Source organism: Scyliorhinus torazame, chromosome 13, assembly GCF_047496885.1.
Source record: "Scyliorhinus torazame isolate Kashiwa2021f chromosome 13, sScyTor2.1, whole genome shotgun sequence".
Classification (NCBI taxonomy): Eukaryota; Metazoa; Chordata; class Chondrichthyes; order Carcharhiniformes; family Scyliorhinidae; genus Scyliorhinus; species Scyliorhinus torazame.
The window spans coordinates 200,430,962-200,456,279 of NC_092719.1; the positions used below are offsets into that span (position 1 = coordinate 200,430,962).

The following is a 25,318-nucleotide window of genomic DNA, read 5'->3' on the forward strand; positions in this document are numbered from 1 at the left end:
CTCCCCCAGCTCTTCTTCCCATTTCCCTTTTAGTTCATCTACCATAGTCTCCCCTTCGTCCCTCATTTCCCGATATATATCTGACACCTTACCATCCCCCACCCATGTCTTTGAGATCACTCTGTCCTGCACCTCTTGTGTCGGGAGCTGCGGGAATTCCCTCACCTGTTGCCTCGCAAAAGCCCTCAGTTGCATATACCTGAATGCATTCCCTTGGGGCAACCCATATTTCTCGGTCAGCGCTCCCAGACTCGCGAACTTCCCATCCACAAACAGATCTTTCAGTTGCGTTATTCCTGCTCTTTCCCACATTCCATATCCCCCATCCATTCCCCCCGGGGCAAACCTATGATTGTTTCTTATCGGGGACCCCACCAAGGCTCAATTATTTCCCCTTTGCCGTCTCCACTGTCCCCAAATCTTCAGTGTAGCCACCACCACCGGGCTTGTGGTGTAGTTCCTCGGTGAGAACGGCAATGGGGCTGTCACCATAGCCTGTAGGCTAGTCCCCCTACAGGATGCCCTCTCTAATCTCTTCCACGCCGCTCCCTCCTCCTCTCCCATCCACTTACTCACCATTGAAATATTAGCGGCCCAATAATACTCACTTAGCTCGGTAGTGCCAGCCCCCCCCTATCCCTGCTACGCTGTAAGAATCCCTTCCTCACTCTCGGGGTCTTCCCGGCCCACACAAAACCCATGATGCTCTTTTCAATCCTTTTAAAAAAAGCCTTCGTGATCACCACCGGGAGGCACTGAAACACAAAGACGAATCTCGGGAGGACCACCATCTTAACCGCCTGCACCCTCCCTGCCAGTGACAGGGATACCATATCCCATCTCTTGAAATCCTCCTCCATCTGTTCCACCAACCGCGTTAAATTTAACCTATGCAATGTGCCCCAATTCTTAGCTATCTGGATCCCCAGGTAACGAAAGTCCCTTGTTACCTTCCTCAACGGTAGGTCCTGTATTTCTCTACTCTGCTCCCCTGGATGCACCACAAACAACTCACTTTTCCCCATGTTCAATTTATACCCTGAAAAATCCCCAAACTCCCCAAGTATCCGCATTATTTCTGGCATCCCCTCCGCCGGGTCCGCCACGTATAGTAGCAAATCGTCCGCATACAAAGATACCCGGTGGTCTTCTCCTCCCCTAAGTACTCCCCTCCACTTCTTGGAACCCCTCAACGCTATCGCCAGGGGCTCAATCGCCAGTGCAAACAATAATGGGGACAGAGGGCATCCCTGCCTTGTCCCTCTATGGAGCCGAAAATATGCAGATCCCCGTCCATTCGTGACCACGCTCGCCACTGGGGCTCTATACAACAGCTGCACCCATCTAACATACCCCTCTCCAAAACCAAATCTCCTCAACACCTCCCACAAATAATCCCACTCCACTCTATCAAATGCTTTCTCGGCATCCATCGCCACTACTATCTCCGTTTCTCCCTCTGGTGGGGCCATCATCATTACCCCTCACAACCTCCGTATATTCGTGTTCAGCTGTCTCCCCTTCACAAACCCAGTTTGGTCCTCGTGGACCACCCCCGGGACACATTCCTCTATTCTCATTGCCATTACCTTGGCCAGGATCTTGGCATCTACATTTAGGAGGGAAATAGGTCTATAGGACCCGCATTGTAGCGGGTCCTTTTCCTTCTTTAAGAGAAGCGATATCGTTGCTTCAGACATAGTCGGGGGCAGTTGTCCCCTTTCCTTTGCCTCATTAAAGGTCCTCGTCAGTACCGGGGCGAGCAAGTCCACATATTTTCTATAGAATTCGACTGGGAATCCATCCGGTCCCGGGGCCTTTCCCGCCTGCATGCTCCTAATTCCTTTCACCACTTCTTCTACCTCGATCTGTGCTCCCAGTCCCACCCTTTCCTGCTCTTCCACCTTGGGAAATTCCAGCCGATCCAAGAAGCCTATCATTCTCTCCCTCCCATCCGGGGGTTGAGCTTCATATAATTTTTTATAAAATGTCTTGAACACTCCATTCACTCTCTCTGCTCCCCGCTCCATCTCTCCTTCCTCATCCCTCACTCCCCCTATTTCCCTCGCTGCTCCCCTTTTCCTCAATTGGTGTGCCAGCAACCTGCTCGCCTTCTCCCCATATTCGTACTGTACACCCTGTGCCTTCCTCCATTGTGCCTCTGCAGTGCCCGTAGTCAGCAAGTCAAATTCTACATGTTGCCTTTCCCTGTACAGTCCCTCCTCCGGTGCTTCCGCATATTGTCTGTCCACCCTCAAAAGTTCTTGCAGCAACCGCTCCCGTTCCTTACTCTCCTGCTTCCCTTTATGTGCCCTTATTGATATCAGCTCCCCTCTAACCACCGCCTTCAACGCCTCCCAGACCACTCCCACCTGGACCTCCCCATTATCATTGAGTTCCAAGTACTTTTCAATGCACCCCCTCACCCTTAGACACACACCCTCATCTGCCATTAGTCCCATGTCCATTCTCCAGGGTGGGCGCCCTCCTGTTTCCTCCCCTATCTCCAAGTCCACCCAGTGTGGAGCGTGATCCGAAATGGCTATAGCCGTATACTCCGTTCCCCTCACCTTCGGGATCAATGCCCTACCCAGCACAAAAAAGTCTATTCGCGAGTAGACTTTATGGACATAGGAGAAAAACGAGAACTCCTTACTCCTCGGTCTGCTAAATCTCCACGGGTCTGCACCTCCCATCTGCTCCATAAAATCTTTAAGTACCTTGGCTGCTGCCGGCCTCCTTCCAGTCCTGGACTTCGACCTATCCAGCCCTGGTTCCAACACCGTATTAAAATCTCCCCCCATTATCAGCTTTCCCATCTCTAGGTCCGGAATGCGTCCTAGCATCCGCCTCATAAAATTGGCATCATCCCAGTTCGGGGCATATACGTTTACCAAAACCACCGTCTCCCCCTGTAGTTTGCCACTCACCATCACGTATCTGCCCCCGTTATCCGCCACTATAGTCTTTGCCTCGAACATTACCCGCTTCCCCACTAATATAGCCACCCCGCTGTTTTTCGCATCTAGCCCCGAATGGAACACCTGCCCCACCCATCCTTTGCGTAGCCTAACCTGGTCTATCAGTTTCAGGTGCGTTTCCTGTAACATAACCACATCTGCCTTAAGTTTCTTAAGGTGTGCGAGTACCTGTGCCCTCTTTATCGGCCCGTTCAGCCCTCTCACGTTCCACGTGATCAGCCGAGTTGGGGGGCTTCCTACCCCCCCCCCTTGTCGATTAGCCATCACCTTTTTCCAGCTCCTCACCCGGTTCCCACGCAGCTGTATCTCCCCCAGGCGGTGCCCCCCCCGCCCATCCTCTCCCATACCAGCTCCCCCCTCTCCCCAGCAGCAGCAACCCAGTAATTCCCCCCTCCCACCCCCCCCGCTAGATCCCCCGCTAGCGTAATTACTCCCCCCATGTTGCTCCCAGAAGTCAGCAAACTCTGGCCGACCTCGGCTTCCCCCGTGACCTCGGCTCGCACCGTGCGACGCCCCCTCCTTCCTGCTTCTCTATTCCCGCCATGATTATCATAGCGCGGGAACCAAGCCCGCGCTTCTCCCTTGGCCCCGCCCCCAATGGCCAACGCCCCATCTCCTCCACCTCCCCTCCTCCCCCGTCACCACCTGTGGGAGAGAGAAAAGTTACCACATCGCAGGATTAGTACATAAAACTCCTCTTTCCCCCCTTTTTAACCCCCCTCTTTGCCCCCCACATTCGCCCCACCACTTTGTTCAAACGTTCTTTTTAATAACCCGCTCATTCCAGTTTTTCTTCCACAATAAAAGTCCACGCTTCATCCGCCGTCTCAAAGTAGTGGTGCCTCCCTCGATATGTGACCCACAGTCTTGCCGGTTGCAGCATTCCAAATTTTATCTTCTTTTTATGAAACACCGCCTTGGCCCGATTAAAGCTCGCCCTCCTTCTCGCCACCTCCGCACTCCAGTCTTGATAAACGCGGATCACCGCGTTCTCCCATTTACTGCTCCGAGTTTTCTTCGCCCATCTAAGGACCATTTCTCTATCCTTAAAACGGAGGAATCTCACCACTATGGCTCTGGGAATTTCTCCTGCTCTCGGCCCTCGCGCCATCACTCGGTATGCTCCCTCCACCTCCAATGGACCCGCCGGGGCCTCCGCTCCCATTAACGAGTGCAGCATCGTGCTCACATATGCCCCGACGTCCGCTCCCTCCACACCTTCAGGAAGACCAAGAATCCTCAGGTTGTTCCTCCTTGCGTTGTTTTCCAGTGCCTCCAACCTTTCCACACATCGTTTCTGATGTGCCTCCTGCGTCTCCGTCTTCACCACCAGGCCCTGTATGTCGTCCTCATTCTCGGCTGCCTTTGCCTTCACGACCCGAAGCTCCCGCTCCTGGGTCTTTTGTTCCTCCTTTAGCCCTTCGATCGCCTGTAGTATCGGGGCCAACAGCTCTTTCTTCATTTCCTTTTTGATCTCTTCCACACAGCATTTCAAGAACTCTTGTTGTTCAGGGCCCCATGTTAAACTGCCACCTTCCGACGCCATCTTGGTTTTTGCTTGCCTTCCTTGCCGCTGTTCTAAAGGATCCACTGCAATCCGGCCACTTTCTCCTCCTTTTTCCCTCCGTATCCAGGGGGGATTCCCTTCTGGTTTACCGCACAGTGTTTTTAGCCGTTAAAATTGCCGTTGGGGCTCCTATCAAGAGCCCAAAAGTCCGTTTCACCGGGAGCTGCCGAAACGTGCGACTCAGCTGGTCATCGCCGCACCCGGAAGTCTCCTGACCCACAACTTTTAATAGACTGTGGTATGGGGAGCACACGGCCCACTCTACAGGTATGGTACAGCAGAAATGGAAAAGTATTTTTTAAAGCAAAACAATATTTATTCTATGAACTCAAAACATACAGTGAACATCTTAGCAACCATTAATTCAGTTACAACCCCCCAAAGACAAAGCTTTCCTTTAACATCCATAAGACTTAAAACAAAACCTTTAACAGAAGCACCTCAGGTTAAACCTCACTGCTGAGAACAGGTACCACGTTGAAATCAGCAAATGGACATTCATAAGCTTGCAGAGATTCACACACATCCTGCTGTGATTGCAGCTTCTCCAAAACTAAAATGAAACCAAACCCACCCTGCAGCAAAAAGCCTAAAGCGAAAGTAAAAATCTGACACAGCCCAGCTCCACCCACTCTCTGACATCACTGAAGTAATAAACACCCATTTCTTAAAGGTACTCTCACTACAGATAGTTATATACACATTTATAAACACCCATTTCTTAAAGCTACTCTCACATGACAAGTGTTGTTGAACCCATGTGCGCTAAAAGCAGTTTGACTGGTTTCCTACCATCGCAATCTATAGTAATGTTGTATATGCCTCTCACTTCATCCTGTGCAGCTGTGCCCGCCTCCAAAGCAGAGAGCTCCATCCAAGTGCGGAATGAAACCAGTAAAGTTTTACACCAACGGATTTTACCAGAGCCCGAGCCCACCATGACCATCCTGATCCTCCTCATTTATCGAACGCTCGGTAGTTTATTACCTGCGCGATTCAACACAGACCGGCGTAACCTAAGGTACGGGTTCAGCATTGAAGTGTGACATGTGGTTTCCGCAGTGCTGAGGATATTCAAGTATCTTTAGTGAACAAACTATTCAAATAAATAATACGCTAATTTTCAGAGTTCTGATCAATTCTGAAATATAGCTACCTATTTATTGTTCATTATACAGTCTGGATGGTCTTTCTGGCAATGCTCATGAAAAATGCTGTTGTCTCTTGTCTTCCACCTTTCAGTTCTTTCTGATTTAGTCTCTGATTGGTGCTCAGTACATTTTTTGTCTTATAAGACCACAAGACATAGGAGCAGAATTAGGTCACTCGGCCCATAGGGTCTGCTCCGCCATTCAATCCTGGTTTTGTAAGGGCCACGAAGAATCCAGCACGAGTTTTAAGGATACAAAGTGATAACATTTATTTACCATAACATATATACATAACAGTAGCAGTAACTTCCCTTGCTACATACTCCTTCCTCCTGGTTCCTGAACTGGCCAGCTTATTTTTACTAGGAGTTTACTAGTGGTTTCTCCGCCCCCCTCATTGGGGAAGCTCATACTCCCACAGGATTGTGGGATAGTCATTAGTCCCCAGCCAATGGTAAGTAGGCAGGTTATAACAGCTGGCTAATATTTTCTCAGCCCCATTCTCCTGCCTTCTCCCCATAACCCCTGATCCCCTTATTAATCATAAACCTATCTATCTCTGTCTTAAAGACACAGTGATTTGGTTTCCACAGCCTTCAGTGGCAAAAAGTTACACAGATTCGCCACCCACTGCCTGAAACAATTCCTCCTCATCTCAGTTTTAAAGGATCGTCCCTTTAATCTGAGATGGTGTCCTCTGGTTCTAGTTTTTCCTACAAGTGGAGACATCCTCTCCACGTCCAATCTATCCGGGCCTCGCAATATCCTCCAAGTTTCAATAAGATCCCTCCTCATCCTTCTAAACTCCAACGAGTACAGACCCAGAGTCCTCAACCGTTCCTCATACGACAAGATCATCATTCCAGGGATCATTCTTGTGAACCTCCTCTGGACCCTTTCCAATGCCAGCACATCCTTCCTTAAATACGGGGCCCAAAACTGCTCACAATGCTCCAAATGGGGTCTGACCAGAGCCTTATACAGCCTCAGTAGTACATCCCTGGTATGTATTCTAGTCCTCTTGATATGAATGCTAACATTGCATTTGCCTTCTTAACTGCCGACTGAACCTGCACGTTAATCTTAAGAGAATCGTGAACAAGGACTCACAAGTCCCTTTGTGCTTCTGATTTCCGAAGCATTTCCCCATTTAGAAAATAGTCTATGCATAAATTCCTCCTTCCAAAGTGCATACCCTCACACTTTTCCACATTGTATTTCATTTGCCACTTCATTGCCCACTCTCCTAGCTTGTCCAAATCCTTCTGCAGCCCCCTTGCTTCCTCAATACTACCTGTCCCTCTACAGATCTTTGTATCATCTGCAAACTTAGCAACAGTGCCTTCAGTTCCCTCTTCCAGATCATTAATGTATATTGTAAAAAGTTGTAGTCCCAGCACAGATCCCTGAGGCACACCACTAGTCACCGGCTGCCACCCTGAAAAAGACCCCTTTATCCCCACTCTCTGCCTTCTGCCAGTCAGCCAATCCTCTATCCATGCCAGGATCTTACCCTTAACACCATGGGCTCTTAACTTATTTAACAGTCTCCTATGTGGCACCTTATCAAACGCCTTCTGGAAATCTAAATAAATCACGTCCACTGGTTCTCCTTTGTCTAACTTCCTTGTTACCTCCTCAAAAAACTCTTAACAGATTTGTCAGACATGGCCTCCCTTTGACAAAACCGTGCTGACTCAGTCCTATTTTACCATGCATTCCAAGTACTTTGTGACCTCATCTTTAATAGCAGACTCTAAAATCTTTCGTAGAAATTACATTGCCGAAGGAGGCCATTCGGCCATCGAGTCTGCATTGGCTCTTGTAAAGAGCACCCCACTTAAGCCCACACCCCCACCCTATCCCTGTAACCCAGCAACCCCATCTAACCTAAGGGCAATTTAGCATGTCTAATCCACCTAACCTGCACATCTTTGGACTATGGGAGGACACCCACACAGAAACGGGGAGAATGTGCAGACTCCTCACAGACAGTGACCCAAGCGGGAATCGAACCTGAGACCCTGGCGCTGTGAAGCGATAGTGCTAACCACTACCAATGACTGAAGTCAGGCTAACCGGCCTATAATTTCCCATCTTCTGCCCTTTTTGCCGCACCCTTTAAACAGTGGTGTTACATTAGCCACTTTACAGTGTTCTGGGTCTTTTCTTATGCCTTCTTTCCTCCCTTTTTTCTTTCTCTTGCTTTCTCAAGCTTTACAATTTGTGTTTATGTTCAACTCTTATTTTCTACTTGTGTGAGATTCTTCTTGTTTCTGTCTCATAATTTTTACATGTCTCCAGCTGTCCTCTGTTTATGTTTCGCACAGTTTCACTTTTTTTTAGGTGGGGATACTGAGTTACGGGAATAGGGTGGAGGTTGGTCTTAAGTAGGTGCTCTTTCCAAGGGCTGGTGCAGACTCGTTGGGCCGAATGGCCTCCTTCTGCACTGTAAATTCTATGGTTCTATGATAAATTAGCCTGCCTTTCTTCAAATAATGTCTAGGAATCTTTGACATCACTTAAATTGACTGATGGGACCTTTGCTTAAATCCTGACTTCTCCAACAATGCAGCACTTGCTCAGTTCTGTACTGAAATGTCAGGCTGGATTGTGTGCTCAAGTGGCTGATTCATCATTGAATTTTTTACTGATTTTGTTAGGAAAGGCTTGGTCATTACAATTTGTCTCCCTTTGATGGTATGGCTGAAGTTGTAAACCTGTTATAGGGAATTGTGATCTTCCATATTTTCTTCTTTATTTTTGAACCAGAACTTGTGCAATAAACTGAACTAGGTTGAAGCACCCTTCCAATCTCTCTCAGTCCTTTCTGTCTCAGAATTATTGAACACCTTCAAACTTTCTGAATTACAGGCTTCCAAAGCATCCTGTAATGAACTCTCCAATCGTGACTATCTCCATCTTCAACAACAACACCTTTGTCCATGGAGCTTTGACCGCACCACTGACACTGGAGTTCCGTCTACTGGAGACTGCTAATCGCAGCAAGCCTTTATGTGTCCAATGGAATCATTCCAGTCTGTAAGTATATGGAGGTATCCATGTCAGGTTGCTTTTGATAGCCCAAAAAGCAAGTAACAATGGGTGTAATACCAAGTACGTTTCCTTATGTACTGTAGTCTCTGAGCTTCAGAAATTGACGTTGGCACATATTTGGCACAAGTTCAGAGCCACTTGGGAGGGGCAGCAAATTGTCAATGAGTAAGTCTATAATACAGACTCTAGACCAGTTGCAACATAGTGTGCCTGATATCAGACACATAATTGAAATTGCAATGAAGTGTGAAGAGCGTGCAAAAGCAAAAATACAAACCGTGGGGTTGGGTGCACCCACATCTACCCGTTTCCAGGGTCAATGTTCTTCCTCATAATCCAAATGGAAATAAATAAACCGGAGAAATTCTGAAATTGCTCCTGGTTTATGGGACAAAGGTTTCAGTGTATCAATTCAACATTATGGCCAAAATTCTTTGGCCATTCGTTAGCAGCGAGATTCTCTGGTCCCGGCGGCAGTGCACCCCATGCCGTGGCTTTCCCGGCAGCGTGGGGTGACTTCAATGGGAATTCACATTGACGATGGCGGGAGCAGAGAATCCTGCCGCCAGTGAACTGTGTGGCGCCTCCCGTTACCGAGAAACATACAGCTGAGAGGCTCAAGAATCTCGCCCTATCTTTCCATTTAGCAATACAACATAGGTTGTTCAGTTTGATTGGTTGCCCGTGACAGATGAGAATTCCATTAATTCCACAGGTGAGGATTCAGTTTTCCCCAAGCATTTGAGCTGTCTTTTTTATTTCTGTCTTTTATTATTTCTGTTATAAAGAAAATATCTTGCGTTTAAACTGTGCCTGATTAATCCAAAACCAAAATAAACAATTTTTTTTTTTTTTTACCTCTCTTGCTGCTGCCAAAGATCCAACCTTCTAGTGTTTTCTTGCATTGTCTATTTCATCAGTTTATAAGTGTGTTAGGAGTTGAGGGAGTTCACTGTGCAGAATGCTCTGCTAGCCTTTCTTTCTCCATTGAGCCTAGCTCCTGAATTATAATTTGGACAGCCTGCCGCAGTGTAGTGTATTTTATTATAATACTCTTTTATTGAGTTTTGCTTTTGTGCAAGAAAGTGGAATCTGTACTCAGCAATTCACTGGATATTTACACTTTAGCTATGTGGTAGTCTGTATTAGAGGTATTACGGTACCCAAGTTGATGCTGCAAGACCATTGGTGTGGGAGGTACCTGAGACAGGAAGATCATTGGTGAAGCCTGCCTGCTGGTTCGGCCCAGCAAGGTGGAGTATAAGAGCCTGTGTCTCCCTAGCAGCTGCATTCTGTACCTGCACTGCTGGGGGAAACATCTAGTCCAATAAAGCCTTCCATTGTCTTCCAATCGCGCTACTGGAGTTATTGATCGAGCATCAAGCTACAAGCTGTGAGAATATAGTTAACTGCACCCCCCCCCCCCCAACCACAGGACATTCTAGACTGGACAACATTCTTGCGACTGCATTCTGTTTGGTACAGCTGCCGTCAAAATTTGGACACAACTAAAATAAAACATTTATTTTTAAATAAAAAGATATCTGTATAAGTTACAGTCAAGGACAGCAATCTGAAACTGTTGCTCCTAAGCATCTGTTAGATAATGAAGCTAGTTTTAAGGGATGTATATTTGTATTGGTAATCATTAGAAATAAGGTATAGTTTTAAGTAGGTTTTGTTTAATGTTTCTGTGTCGGGAAGGATAAAACCTATAGTTAGATTCATGCTGGACAAAGATGTTTGTATGTGTGGAAGTTGGTCCAGTTCCAACTCTTTCTCTATTGTGCTTAGCGAGGGCTGTGGCCTGAAGAGTAAATATACTAGCAGTGGTTGATTAGCAACAGCGACCTTGTAAGGTCGAGAAGCTTTTAAGTTTTGGTCAAGCTAATTTGATTACAGTTGCAGATAGGACGTGAAAGAGAAGGCAGCTCTGCTAAAAGCAGTTGGTTTTAGAAAGCTAAGTAGGAAACCTCTCTCTCAGCCTTGCTAGAAGAAAGCCATACGATGGAATAATGGTTAAGAAAACAGTTGCTGGAAATCTGAAGTTCAGCTAGTTAAGGAAACTAGAGAAATGAAGAGAAGTTTCCAAGAAGTCTGCAGTTAATAGAACTGAGGAGGCTGGGGACAGAACAGATTACTGTTCAGTAACGTCACAACGTTGAAAAGGTATTGGATTGTGAGAGGCCATAAAGAGATCTGCAATCGTGCTAAGGTTTGTGAGTAATTACTATAGTTTGGGAGACATTATTTGAAATAATTGTAGAAATCGGTGGCTGGGCTTCCAAGTTTGTGTGAAAGCCTTCAAGACAAAGGAAACCTGATGCGAGCAGTGTAAAACCTGAAAGGGAAATCTTGATGGAATCAACAGAGGGAAAACATAAGTTAAAAGAAGATTTGAAAGCATGACTATCTGAAGTGGAATTTGAAATCACTCGTGTAAGCCAGAGTTCAGTGAGACAGTGTAGCTACAATGTAAGAATCATCTGGAGGGATTTTGAGGAGAAGTCCACAGACAATCACTTGGATTTAGAAAGGAGTGTGTCTAATCACAGTCATCATGTGTGCTTAAAAAATAATTTGTGTATTAATGAGACCATTGTAGCTTAAGATATACTTAATCCTAAAACCTGCATGTAATTGCTCAACTAAAGGAGTATTGTATTATAATCCAATTTTTCCATGTTTAATAAATGTTTTTTCTTGTTTTTAGTTAGCAGTCCTGTTAGCGGTTCTTCCACATTTTAAAAATAAATAAATAAAAATTACGGTCTTTTGAGCTAGCGTTCCATTTTGGGGTCTTCCCGTTTAGTTATAACATCAACTGGGATCGTAACACATCTAATCGTAGTCCTTAATTATTCTTGCTGCATGGACATTTCTGGTTTTGATTTGTTTTGGATGTATAATGGACGCCATCCAATTGGTTGGGCTTTGGGCAATGCTCACATTCAAGTACAAAAGGATATAATTAAATTTTGATAGCCATGTTAATTTGACTTTGTATCAATAATGCTATCAGGTAAGGAGTTAAATCTAGTATTCGTTAATATATACCCTTTGATCTGCTCTGTGAGTGGAGCAGATGTGTGGACATTTATACTGCTTTGTCTAATAAAAATAATTTAAATCAAAATTAACCATGACAACTCAATTGCTTACAAAATGACAGCAAGCGACTTCCGGGTGCGGCGATGACCAGCTGAGTCGCACATTTCGGCAGCTCCCTGTGAAACGGACTTTTGGGCTCTTGATAGGAGCCCCAACGGCAATTTTGACGGCTAAAAACACTGTGCGGTAAACCAGAAGGGAATCCCCCCTGGATACGGATGGAAAAAGGAGAGGGAAGTGGCCAGATTGCAGTGGATCCTTTAGAACAGCGGCAAGGAAGGCAAGCAAAAACCAAGATGGCGTCGGAAGGTGGCAGTTTAACATGGGGCCCTGAACAACAAGAGTTCTTGAAATGCTGTGTGGAAGAGATCAAAAAGGAAATGAAGAAAGAGCTGTTGGCCCCGATACTACAGGCGATCGAAGGGCTAAAGGAGGAACAAAAGACCCAGGAGCGGGAGCTTCGGGTCGTGAAGGCAAAGGCAGCCGAGAATGAGGACGATATACAGGGCCTGGTGGTGAAGACGGAGACGCAGGAGGCACATCAGAAACGATGTGTGGAAAGGTTGGAGGCACTGGAAAACAACGCAAGGAGGAACAACCTGAGGATTCTTGGTCTTCCTGAAGGTGTGGAGGGAGCGGACGTCGGGGCATATGTGAGCACGATGCTGCACTCGTTAATGGGAGCGGAGGCCCCGGCAGGTCCGTTGGAGGTGGAGGGAGCATACCGAGTGATGGCGCGAGGACCGAGAGCAGGAGAAATTCCCAGAGCCATAGTGGTGAGATTCCTCCGTTTTAAGGATAGAGAAATGGTCCTTAGATGGGCGAAGAAAACTCGGAGTAGTAAATGGGAGAACGCGGTGATCCGCGTTTATCAAGACTGGAGTGCGGAGGTGGCGAGAAGGAGGGCGAGCTTTAATCGGGCCAAGGCGGTGCTTCATAAAAAGAAGATAAAATTTGGAATGCTGCAACCGGCAAGACTGTGGGTCACATATCGAGAGAGGCACCACTACTTTGAGACGGCGGATGAAGCGTGGACTTTTATTGTGGAAGAAAAACTGGAATGAGCGGGTTATTAAAAAGAACGTTCGAACAAAGTGGTGGGGCGAATGTGGGGGGCAAAGAGGGGTTTTATGTACTAATCCTGCGATGCGGTAACTTTTCTCTCTCCCACAGGTGGGGATGGGGGGAGGAGCGGAGGTGGAGGAGATGGGGCGTTGGCCATTGGGGGCGGGGCCAAGGGAGAAGCGCGGGCTTGGTTCCCGCGCTATGATAATCATGGCGGGAATAGAGAAGCAGGAAGGAGGGGGCGTCGCATGGTGCGAGCCGAGGTCACGGGGGGAAGCCGAGGTCAGCCAGAGTTTGCTGACTTCTGGGAGCAACATGGGGGGAGTAATTACGCTAGCGGGGGATCTAGCGGGGGGGGTGGGAGGGGGGAATTACTGGGCTGCTGCTGCTGGGGAGAGGGGGGAGCTGGTATGGGAGAGGATGGGCGGGGGGGCACCGCCTGGGGGAGATACAGCTGCGTGGGAACTGGGTGAGGAGCTGGAAAAAGGTGATGGCTAATCGACAAGGGGGGGGGTAGGAAGCCCCCCAACTCGGCTGATCACGTGAAACCGATAAAGAGGGCACGGGTACTCGCACACCTTAAGAAACTTAAGGCAGATGTGGTTATGTTACAGGAAACGCACCTGAAACTGATAGACCAGGTTAGGCTACGCAAAGGATGGGTGGGGCAGGTGTTCCATTCGGGGCTAGATGCGAAAAACAGGGGGATGGCTATATTAGTGGGGAAGCGGGTAATGTTCGAGGCAAAGACTATAGTGGCGGATAACAGGGGCAGATACGTGATGGTGAGTGGCAAACTACAGGGGGAGACGGTGGTTTTGGTAAACGTATATGCCCCGAACTGGGATGATGCCAATTTTATGAGGCGGATGCTAGGACGCATTCCGGACCTAGAGATGGGAAAGCTGATAATGGGGGGAGATTTTAATACGGTGTTGGAACCAGGGCTGGATAGGTCGAAGTCCAGGACTGGAAAGAGGCCGGCAGCAGCCAAGGTACTTAAAGATTTTATGGAGCAGATGGGAGGTGCAGACCCGTGGAGATTTAGCAGACCGAGGAGTAAGGAGTTCTCGTTTTTCTCCTATGTCCATAAAGTCTACTCGCGAATAGACTTTTTTGTGCTGGGTAGGGCATTGATCCCGAAGGTGAGGGGAACGGAGTATACGGCTATAGCCATTTCGGATCACGCTCCACACTGGGTGGACTTGGAGATAGGGGAGGAAACAGGAGGGCGCCCACCCTGGAGAATGGACATGGGACTAATGGCAGGTGAGGGGGTGTGTCTAAGGGTGAGGGGGTGCATTGAAAAGTACTTGGAACTCAATGATAATGGGGAGGTCAAGGTGGGAGTGGTCTGGGAGGCGTTGAAGGCGGTGGTTAGAGGGGAGCTGATATCAATAACGGCACATAAAGGGAAGCAGGAGAGTAAGGAACGGGAGCGGTTGCTGCAAGAACTTTTGAGGGTGGACAGACAATATGCGGAAGCACCGGAGGAGGGACTGTACAGGGAAAGGCAAAGGCTACATGTAGAATTTGACTTGCTGACTACAGGCACTGCAGAGGCACAATGGAGGAAGGCACAGGGTGTACAGTGCGAATATGGGGAGAAGGCGAGCAGGTTGCTGGCACACCAATTGAGGAAAAGGGGAGCAGCGAGGGAAATAGGGGGAGTGAGGGATGAGGAAGGAGAGATGGAGCGGAGAGAGTGAATGGAGTGTTCAAGACATTTTATAAAAAATTATATGAAGCTCAACCCCGGGATGGGAGGGAGAGAATGATGGGCTTCTTGGATCGGCTGGAATTTCCCAAGGTGGAAGAGCAGGAAAGGGTGGGACTGGGAGCACAGATCGAGGTAGAAGAAGTGGTGAAAGGAATTAGGAGCATGCAGGCGGGAAAGGCCCCGGGACCGGATGGATTCCCAGTCGAATTCTATAGAAAATATGTGGACTTGCTCGCCCCGGTACTGACGAGGACCTTTAATGAGGCAAAGGAAAGGGGACAACTGCCCCCGACTATGTCTGAAGCAACGATATCGCTTCTCTTAAAGAAGGAAAAGGACCCGCTACAATGCGGGTCCTATAGACCTATTTCCCTCCTAAATGTAGATGCCAAGGTCCTGGCCAAGGTAATGGCAATGAGAATAGAGGAATGTGTCCCGGGGGTGGTCCACGAGGACCAAACTGGGTTTGTGAAGGGGAGACAGCTGAACACGAATATACGGAGGTTGTTAGGGGTAATGATGATGGCCCCACCAGAGGGAGAAACGGAGATAGTAGTGGCGATGGAAGCCGAGAAAGCATTTGATAGAGTGGAGTGGGATTATTTGTGGGAGGTGTTGAGGAGATTTGGTTTTGGAGAGGGGTATGTTAGATGGGTGCAGCTGTTGTATAGGGCCCCAGTGGCGAGCGTGGTCACGAATGGACGGGGATCTGCATATTTTCGGCTCCATAGAGGGACAAGGCAGTGATGCCCTCTGTCCCCATTATTGTTTGCACTGGCGATTGAGCCCCTGGCGATAGCGTTGAGGGGTTCCAAGAAGTGGAGGGGAGTACTTAGGGGAGGAGAAGAGCACCGGGTATCTTTGTATGCGGACGATTTGCTACTATACGTGGCGGACCCGGCGGAGGGGATGCCAGAAATAATGCGGATACTTGGGGAGTTTGGGGATTTTTCAGGGTATAAATTGAACATGGGGAAAAGTGAGTTGTTTGTGGTGCATCCAGGGGAGCAGAGTAGAGAAATAGAGGACCTACCGTTGAGGAAGGTAACAAGGGACTTTCGTTACCTGGGGATCCAGATAGCTAAGAATTGGGGCACATTGCATAGGTTAAATTTAACGCGGTTGGTGGAACAGATGGAGGAGGATTTCAAGAGATGGGATATGGTATCCCTGTCAATGGCAGGGAGGGTGCAGGCGGTTAAGATGGTGGTCCTCCCGAGATTCCTCTTTGTGTTTCAGTGCCTCCCGGTGGTGATTACGAAGGCTTTTTTTAAAAGGATTGAAAAGAGCATCATGGGTTTTGTGTGGGCCGGGAAGACCCCGAGAGTGAGGAAGGGATTCTTACAGCGTAGCAGGGATAGGGGGGGGCTGGCACTACCGAGCCTAAGTGAGTATTATTGGGCCGCTAATATTTCAATGGTGAGTAAGTGGATGGGAGAGGAGGAGGGAGCGGCGTGGAAGAGATTAGAGAGGGCGTCCTGTAGGGGGACTAGCCTACAGGCTATGGTGACAGCCCCATTGCCGTTCTCACCGAGGAACTACACCACAAGCCCGGTGGTGGTGGCTACACTGAAGATTTGGGGACAGTGGAGACGGCATAGGGGAAAGACTGGAGCCTTAGGGGGGTCCCCGATAAGAAACAACCATAGGTTTGCCCCGGGGGGAATGGATGGGGGATATGGAATGTGGCAAAGAGCAGGAATAACGCAACTGAAAGATCTGTTTGTGGATGGGAAGTTCGCGAGTCTGGGAGCGCTGACCGAGAAATATGGGTTGCCCCAAGGGAATGCATTCAGGCATATGCAACTGAGGGCTTTTGCGAGGCAACAGGTGAGGGAATTCCCGCAGCTCCCGACACAAGAGGTGCAGGACAGAGTGATCTCAAAGACATGGGTGGGGGATGGTAAGGTGTCAGATATATATAGGGAAATGAGGGACGAAGGGGAGACTATGGTAGATGAACTAAAAGGGAAATGGGAAGAAGAGCTGGGGGAGGAGATCGAGGAGGGGCTGTGGGCAGATGCCCTAAGCAGGGTAAACTCGTCGTCCTCGTGTGCCAGGCTAAGCCTGATTCAGTTTAAGGTATTACACAGGGCACATATGACTGGAGCACGGCTCAGTAAATTTTTTGGGGTGGAGGATAGGTGTGCGAGGTGCTCGAGAAGCCCAGCGAATCATACCCATATGTTTTGGTCATGCCCGGCACTACAGGGGTTTTGGATGGGGGTGACAAAGGTGCTTTCAAAAGTAGTAGGAGTCCGGGTCGAACCAAGCTGGGGGTTGGCTATATTTGGGGTTGCACAAGAGCCGGGAGTGCAGGAGGCGAGAGAGGCCGATGTTTTGGCCTTTGCGCCCCTAGTAGCCCGGCGCAGGATATTGCTAATGTGGAAAGAAGCCAAGCCCCCGGGGGTGGAGACCTGGATAAATGACATGGCGGGGTTTATAAAGCTAGAGCGGATTAAGTTCGTCCTAAGGGGGTCGGCTCAAGGGTTCACCAGGCGGTGGCAACCGTTCGTCGAATACCTCGCAGAAAGATAGACGGAATGGGAAAAAGAAGGCAGCAGCAGCAGCCCAGGATCGGGGGGGGGGGGGGGGGGGGGAGGGAGGAGGAACCAGAAGGACTCTCAGGGTTGTTAATATATACTGTATAGTATGTATAGGTCGTTGCTACAGATAATTATATATTGGACTGTTGAATTATATTTTTGGAGAGTGTTACTTGTGACAAGGCAGTTGCCAATTAGGGCTAGTTTTCATTTTTGTTATTTATTATTTATTCATTTTTTGTTTATAAAATAGGTCATTGTTATTTGTGTTGTTATAATATTGTGTAAAGGATGCACAATGTACTGTGTTGGTTGACCAAAAATTTTCAATAAAATATTTAATTAAAAAAAAATGACAGCAAGCCACTCTGGAATTTGTATCCCGTCATTTGAGCATTTTCATTCTAATCCTAACCATATCCCATTAGTATAAAATTCCACACATCTGTATTTGCATCTGTTAAATCTGACACTCACGCAATCAATCTAAATGTAATCAGCCTTTTGGAGGAAAGTGTTACTGCTAATAATATCTAACTCATTTTTGGGAAGAACATATGTTTTGACTACTGCTGTGAAACGCTGACAGGTGATCTGTGGCCTGTTGTATTAATTGTTCCTTGGCCGTAACTAACGAATTAAGGCGCAATGGAAAATTGCAGACTACAGCAGTGACTAACCCAGGACAGGAACATCAACACTCCTGTCTCCTCACAGATGCGGTGCCGCATCTATTGGGTTCCCGAGGTGACTCCAGGAGGAAAATCTTCCCAGTAGTTTTCTCAGCATTGTTGATAGGTAACCTATTCAATTTATTGACTCTTGTCATTTTTATTGGGGTTAAATAAATGTTTCAGCTTCAAATTTGCCCCATTGCACCTGCAACAACATGCAAATGTATATATTCTAGAGAAGTCTAGTAATCTAACGCCAATAATTCCACACATTAAAACAGATCTGGGCATGATCCCCTCTTATACTTGCCCTCGTAACCTGGAATTGAAGTCAATTTTAAAATTACTAAATAAGTGATGCAGATCATACCCATTTTCCAGTGATTTATTTCATGGCATGTGGCCTGGTGTCAGTTGGAGGCTTAAGCCTGACATGGTTGCAAAATTAATTATTTTCTGTTTAATAGCTCATGGATGCCTGGAGTAAAATGGATGACTGTCGAATAAGATGGGTGGTAAATGTTTTGACATCAGTTGGAGAAGGGGAGGGATTAGTGTTGGGAAACTCTATTTGACCCTGGCCCAACTGTAATCAGACTCTGTAGTTTCATTATATCTTGACCTAAGCAGTCTATAGCTTTAAGAGCAGATGGCTACAAACGAGGTACAAGGCAGCAATTGAGTCAAGGGAATGTGACAATGCCTTAAAATGCAACAGCAAAGCAGAGCTATTTCCTGTGTCACCAGCCCTGATATGCAACTAATATCCTCCATGTTTACCTTGTGGGGAGTATTACCCCCACATTGGGCAGTATTGTTTTGTGGGCAGGTTTAGCTTAGTGGGCTGGTCTGGTGGCTTTTGATACAGAGCGAGGCCTGCAGCGTGGGTTCAATTCCCGTACTGGCTAAGGTTATTCATGAGGTTCTCCGCCTTGCCCCTCGTCAGGGGTGTGGTGATCCTCACCTCCTTAATCAGCTCTCCCCCTTAAAAAGGGAAAGCAGCCGATGTTAATCTGGAACTATGGTAACTTTAGTTACTTTACTGCAATTACTATCTCCATTTCTTACAGTTGTATCTTATTCTTTATAATATATACTAGATAATGTTTCATTTATTTTCAGAGCGCATTTCATTTGTTGCCCATGTGTTAATTTTGTTGTTGTAAAGAAACATACAATGATACAATTCATATCATATTTTGTCTTTGAAAGTAAGTGAAAAATGGTTTGCCGAATACTTCTGCATCAAAACTGGCCTCCTAAGATTAGCAGATTTTTTTTTTTAGAAAAGGGATGTTCAAGTTGGGGGTGCATAGTATAGCACAGTGATATAGTATAGCCAGTGGTATTGCACACCAAGCTCAAACAACTCAGTCCTAAATGAGTGTCTATTTGCTGGAGCATTAGAATTCATTTTGGCCGTGATCTTTGCAAGAGGTTGTTTCATTGTCATCACTTTGTGTGTGAAAAATGGCATTCGTGCCTTGTATGCACATTTCTGGTACAGACCACTCTAGGTGACATTTTGGTTAGTACTACAATGCCGTGTTTTTCACCGTGGGCATGATGGTGGCACAGTGGTTAACACTGCTGCCTCACAGCGCCAGGGACCTGGGTTCAATTCCAGCCTTGGGTGACTGTGTGGCATTTGTATTTTCTCCCCAGGTCTTGTGGGTTTCCTCCGGATGCTCCGGTTTCCCCCCTCAGTCCAAAGTTGTGCAAGTTGACTATTGGCTATGATAAATTGCCCCTTTGTTTCCAAAAGGTTAGGTGGGGCTACTGGGCAATGGGATAGGGTGGGGTTGCGAGCCTAGGTAGGGTGCTCTTTACCAGGGCCAGTGCAGACTCAATTAGCCGAACGGTCTCCTTATTCACTGTTGGGATTCCATGACAAAACGTTTCTTTCCCGCGATCTACTTTTGCCAACTGGTCAACCTTCAGGACGTACTTGATGGACAGCACGGACACGATGGGCTGAAGAGCCTCTTTCTCTGCTGTAAAAGTCTGACTCTATGAAAGTAGAGATATTCACAGTGCAGAGGAAAGCCACGAGGTTGATATCAATGTTTGAACTTTGGACAAAAAAAACTATTTGCACCTTGCTCGCACCTTCACAACAACATGAGTACAAAGTAGTTGAAGTACAGTCACTGCTCTCCAGCCTGGTTTTTAGCTTCTCAAAAGCTCCTTCCAACGAGAGGACCGAGAGAGAGAGTGCATGTGGCAGGCTTGCAGGATCTGCGCTAGCTTCTCTACAGAAATGGGAACGGAGTCTCTTGGTGGGTGATCCTGAAAAGCTACTCAGTTTAACGTTAGTAGATTGAAAAACTTCAGTTCAGTGAAGAATCAGATTGACTGGTGACAATCCGATATCCTTTTACTCGGCTTCAGTCTTGCCCATGTGATGATTCCAGATTACATCTGTTGGGATGTCTGCCAGCCCGCCCGCCCACTCTGCTCGCTCATGGGTCATGTGTTCTCGTATCTCCCATCACGAAAGCCATTTTTGTGGCACTCCATCTGTTCGCTGTCCTGCTGATCCTACCCGGTCGTTGGGATGCTTATGTTAATTTCAAGGTGCACTGCTACCCTTTTTGCGCCTGCCCACGACCCATCTGCAGGTCTTGACCCCCTACTTTGAAAAAGCCTGCCTCAATGCAACCATTAGGATGGCATGCTGAAAGTGGACAGAGACGGCAGATCGTGGCACCACTGTGTGTAATTCTGATTTGACTGTAGCTGTGCCATTTTCAAATTCAAATCTCCATCAATGGACTAGTCTTAACCTCACATAACTGACTGAACATGCTATTTAAGGAAATCATCAAATACATTCAGTTTAGTTGCTGATTGATTTCCACTGGTTGATGCTGAGTTAGTAGAAGTGCTGTGAATTTTCTACTGTTACTTAAAAGTGGCTAAAATCGACAGAATGTAGTGTTGCATGTGCCGAAGGCCTTGGTTCTCACTCTAAAGGGTTTTGTTCAAACCACTTATCCTCAGTCACAGATGTTGTAGTTTCTTTCCCCTTGATCTGCAGCATGTCAGGGAGAATGAGATAAGGTAACTCAGAGGAGGACAAGCTGTGCGAAGAGAGGGAGAAGGGCTCCGGGTAAGAAGCCATATCCATCCAGTATACTTAGGGTGCATTTCTCTCATCCCAATCTCAGTGAGTGTGGTACCGCAGCCCTTTTAAGGGGGCAGGTTCCACAGACCATGTGACTGGCTCTGGGCCAATCATGCACGAGTATGCAAACCGCAGCTCATAGGGAATTTGAGCGAAGCCCTGGGAGAAGATCCTGGGCAATGTGGGCCCCAGAGCCAAAGTGTTGTAAAGACCTGTTGGATTGTGTTCTGTGTCCATTACTTAACTGCTTTTATCTTTCACCAGTAAAGCCCTTTGTTAACTATTGGAAGCCTTCAGTGTGTGTCTTGCGTCATCATAGTGAGGAACAGCGTGTGCAAGTTCTCTGTTTTCCAAAGGAGGCACTCATCGAAATTTACTACCTGTTGAGGCAGACCTGCAGCCTATGTACAGGGTGAGGACAGCAATGCCAATAGCTGTAAAGGTGACCGTGGCCGTGAGCTTCACATTGGGCTTCTTCCAAGCTGGAGCAGATGCTGCACCTAATTCTTCACAGTTCACTGTCCACTACAATGAGCTTGCAGCGTCACCAGACTAACTGACTTCTCAGTGGTACAGGATGCCATTGACTGCGCACACATTGATTCGCAGACACTGCATGTAAATGCAACGACACACTACAACCACAGAAGGTTCCACTCCCTAAATGAGCAACTGGTGTTCATTCACTCTCAGTGCATCCTGCATGTTAATGTCCAGCGTCCTGGCAGCAGTCATGGTGCCTTCATTCTACATCAGTGCGATCTACTACCAGTATTTGAGCTACAGTATCAATTAAGAAGATTCCTAATGCGTGATGAAGGTTTTCAACTGATCACCTGGTGCATGACTCCGGTGTACAACCCAAGTAACATGTGAGCAGCCTGCACATAGTGAGAGCCATGTGACCAAATGAAATGCCATCAGACAGACCATTGGCCCGTTTAAGAAATGCTTCGACTGCCTGGCCCACTCACCAGAGTACCTGTCATGTTTTGGCTTGGTCTACTGAATCCTGCAAAATCTCACCATCGTGAGGGGAACAGAACTTGCCACCTGGTACACGTGAGCAGCTGAGAAGGAGGAAAAGGAAGGGAATAATCAGCTCCTTTCAACTCATCTGACTCCAATATCAGTAAGCTCAAACTCAATTCCACGTACAACAACAGTCCTTCACACGACCTTTCCTTTGTTACTGACCATGACCGTGTCCTCTTGACCATAATGCTGAAATAAAACGCATCAACCAAACATTCCAAAGCAACTTTATTAAACAAGGCATATTCCATACAAAAGTCAGCGTTTTAGCCTTGAACATACCCCTAGTGCCCATCTATTGTGTACCTTTGCTGTCCAAATGCCCCTATGCAGTTCTACCCTAGTGGCTACAGCATGGCTGGTGGAAGGGATCTGACTTCTTGGGTGACACTGCAGATGACCATATAGGCCCGGCTTTGCACTGCACACTTAGTCATGGGCGGCAGCGGTCTGCAGTTGTTGACCGGCTTGTAGGCAACAACAAGGGTACTGGCGGAGGGATGAATGATGGGAGTATCAGTTGGAACGCAGTTGGCTGAATTGCTGGAACCCTGTGGTGCACGATCAATAACTCCAGAAGTGAGGTTGGAGACAATTGAAGGCTTTAATACGCTAGATATTTCCCCCAGCAGCGCAGGCACAGAGGAAAGCTGCTGGGGCAGCATGGGCTCTTATACTCCGCCTTGCAGGGCAGAGCTAACATACAGGCTTAACCAATGGGAACAAGTACATTCTCCACCAATGGTATTCCGGCATTACCAGGTACCGTAATCCTTTTAACACAGACTACCACATTCACCCCCTGTTAAAAAACAGTCTGGCAGGGGTGGTGGCTTCGTATTACAACGTGGTAAAGTGGTAGAAGTTACAGTTATGAAGGTACCGTAATACCTCCGTACGGCGTTTTGCCTTATTACATCTTAACTACAACAGTAATGTACATTTCAAAGTAAAGCAATTAGTCGATCGGGGGCCCTGGTCATCCTCAGCGATCGTCGTAGCTTTGGTGTTAATACCGGTGGAGGTTTGGGCGTCTGTGACTCCAGGAACGTGGTTTCGTCTTCTGTGGCCGCTTCATCACCCCTATACTGGGCCGGTGGAAGGACCAACTGACCTGGGAAGGGGGCGGCTGTGGGGTGCGCCGGTGGGCGGGAGGGTCTAGACGGGACCGGTGGAAGAACCGATCCACCTGGGAAGAGGGCGGCTGTGGTGTGCGCCGGTGGGAGGGAGGGTGGGACTAGTGGCGGGGAGGTGTGTGGGAATCCAGCGGGCAATTTTCAGAGGTTGGTGTCGTGGTCCTGCTGGTCGTGGCCGCAGATGGTGACATCGAGGTACGGGAATGTGGCCCCTAAACCGTACCGGTCAACCATTCGGTCCATCTCTCGTTGGAAGACCGAGACCCCATTAGTGACACCGAAGGGAACCCTTAAGAAGTGGTAGAGCCGCCCATCTGCTTCGAAAGCAGTGTATTTGCGGTCACTAGTGCGGATGGGGAGCTGGTGGTAGGCAGACGTGAGATCCACCGTGGAAAAGACCTTGTATTGCGCGATCCTGTTGACCAGGTCGGATATGCGGGGGAGAGGGTACGCATCCAGCTGCGTAAGTAAACCTGTTGATGGTCTGACAGTAGTCGATGACCATCGTATGCTTCTCCCCGGTCTTTACAACCACTACTTGAGCTCTCCAGTGCCTGTTGCTAGCCTCAATGACATCTTCCCTCAGTAACCGCTGGATCTCTGACCTAATAAAGATCCGGTCCTGAGCACTGTACCGTCTGCTCCTGGTGGCGACTGGTTTGCAATCCGGAGTGAGGTAAGCAAACAGGGAAGACGGATCGACCTTGAGGGTCACGAGGCTGCAGACAGTGAGGGGGGGGGGGGCTATAGGGCCGCTGGGTTTGAAAGTTAGACTTTGGAGGTTGCACTGAAAGCCCAACCCTAGGAGTGTGGCCGCGCAGAGGTGGGGAAGGACGTAGAGTCGGTAGTTTTTGAACTCTCTTCCCTGGACCGTGAGATTAGCTACACAAAACCCCTTGATCTCTACTGAGTGAGATCCGGAGGCCATGGAGATTTTTTGATAAACGGGGTGGACAGGGAGAGAACAGTGCCCTTACCGTGTTGGGGTGTATGAAGCTCTCCGTGCTCCCAGAGTCGATAAGGCAGGATGTTTCATGCCCATTGATAAGCACCGTCGTAGCAGTCGAGAGTTCGGGGCCGAGACTGGTCCAGGGTCACCGAGGCTAATCTTGGCAGCAGTTGGATGTTCTCTTCGGGCGGTGTGTGGTCAGCCAAACTGGGGTCCTGGGAGTCCATCCAAGATGGCGCCGCCCATTGGGGGTGGCTGGCTGGGGGTGCACAAAATGGCGACACCCATCCATGCACGTGGCGTCCGCGGGACAAGATGGCGGCACCTGGAGGCCACACATGGCCCTGGAGGAGGAAGATGGCGGTGGCCGCATGGGGTCTGTGGAGAGGCTTGTGGTGGCGGTCCGTATTCGCCTCTGGAGACCGCAGCGACTGCCCGGGCCTGGCATACCGCAACAAAGTGGCCCTTTTTGCTGCATCCTTGTAGATGGATGAATGGGCCGGACTGCGCTGTCGGGGGTGCTGGCTTGCCCGCAAAAATAGCAGCGGGGCCCCCCGGGGTTGCCAGGCCGTCTTGCAGCACAAACCAGCGGGGGGAATTCCACGCTGCCCAGGGGGCTGCCACACGGTCGGGGACGTAAGCGTAGGCGTTTCGGGAGGCCACATCCAGGGAGCCGGCAAGGGCCCGTGCCTCCTTGAGGCCTAGTGTCTCTTTCTCCAGCAATCGCTGGAGGATTTGGGAGGACAGCATACCTGCAATGAAAGCGTCCCGAATCAAAAGTTCTGTGTGGTCGTTTGCTGAAACTTGCGGGCAGCTGCAGTTTCTCCCCAACACCAGGAGCGCACGGTAGAATTCTTCCAGTGATTCCCCAGGGATTTGTCGCCTCATTGCTAGTAGATGTCGGGCGTAGACCTGGTTTACAGGGCGAATATAATGTCCTTTCAGCAGCTCCATTGAGGCATTGCTGTTTGGCATTACCGACATCTGCGTGAGCCCCCCTCCACAAAAACAAGTTTGCCCAGTGTCTCTACACATGCAGATCCCACCTCTAAGCTGTTCTCTAAAATACACAGCGTCAGTATCTGAGCTGATGGCTGCAAATGTCAGATTATGGGGCGGGATTCTCCACTCCTGCGCCGGAGTGCCCACGCCGTCGTGAACGCCGTCGAGGTTCACGACGGCGCGTAACGGCCCCAATC

General features: G+C 48.4%; 1 protein-coding gene across 4 annotated transcripts in view; it reads left to right on the forward strand.

Moving 5' to 3' along the window:
- celsr3 (cadherin, EGF LAG seven-pass G-type receptor 3) overlaps window positions 1-25,318 on the forward strand; it is a 341,825-nt gene that overhangs the window by 251,867 nt on the left and 64,640 nt on the right. For all 4 annotated transcript variants that reach the window (XR_011934213.1, XM_072472880.1, XM_072472881.1 and 1 more), the window contains 2 exons: window positions 5,392-5,569; window positions 8,574-8,741. Coding sequence is in view for 3 of the 4 variants with exons in the window: in XM_072472880.1 (XP_072328981.1) it covers window positions 5,392-5,569; window positions 8,574-8,741 (346 nt within the window). In the remaining variant the exon portion in view is untranslated. The remainder of the gene's footprint in view (window positions 1-5,391; window positions 5,570-8,573; window positions 8,742-25,318) is intronic.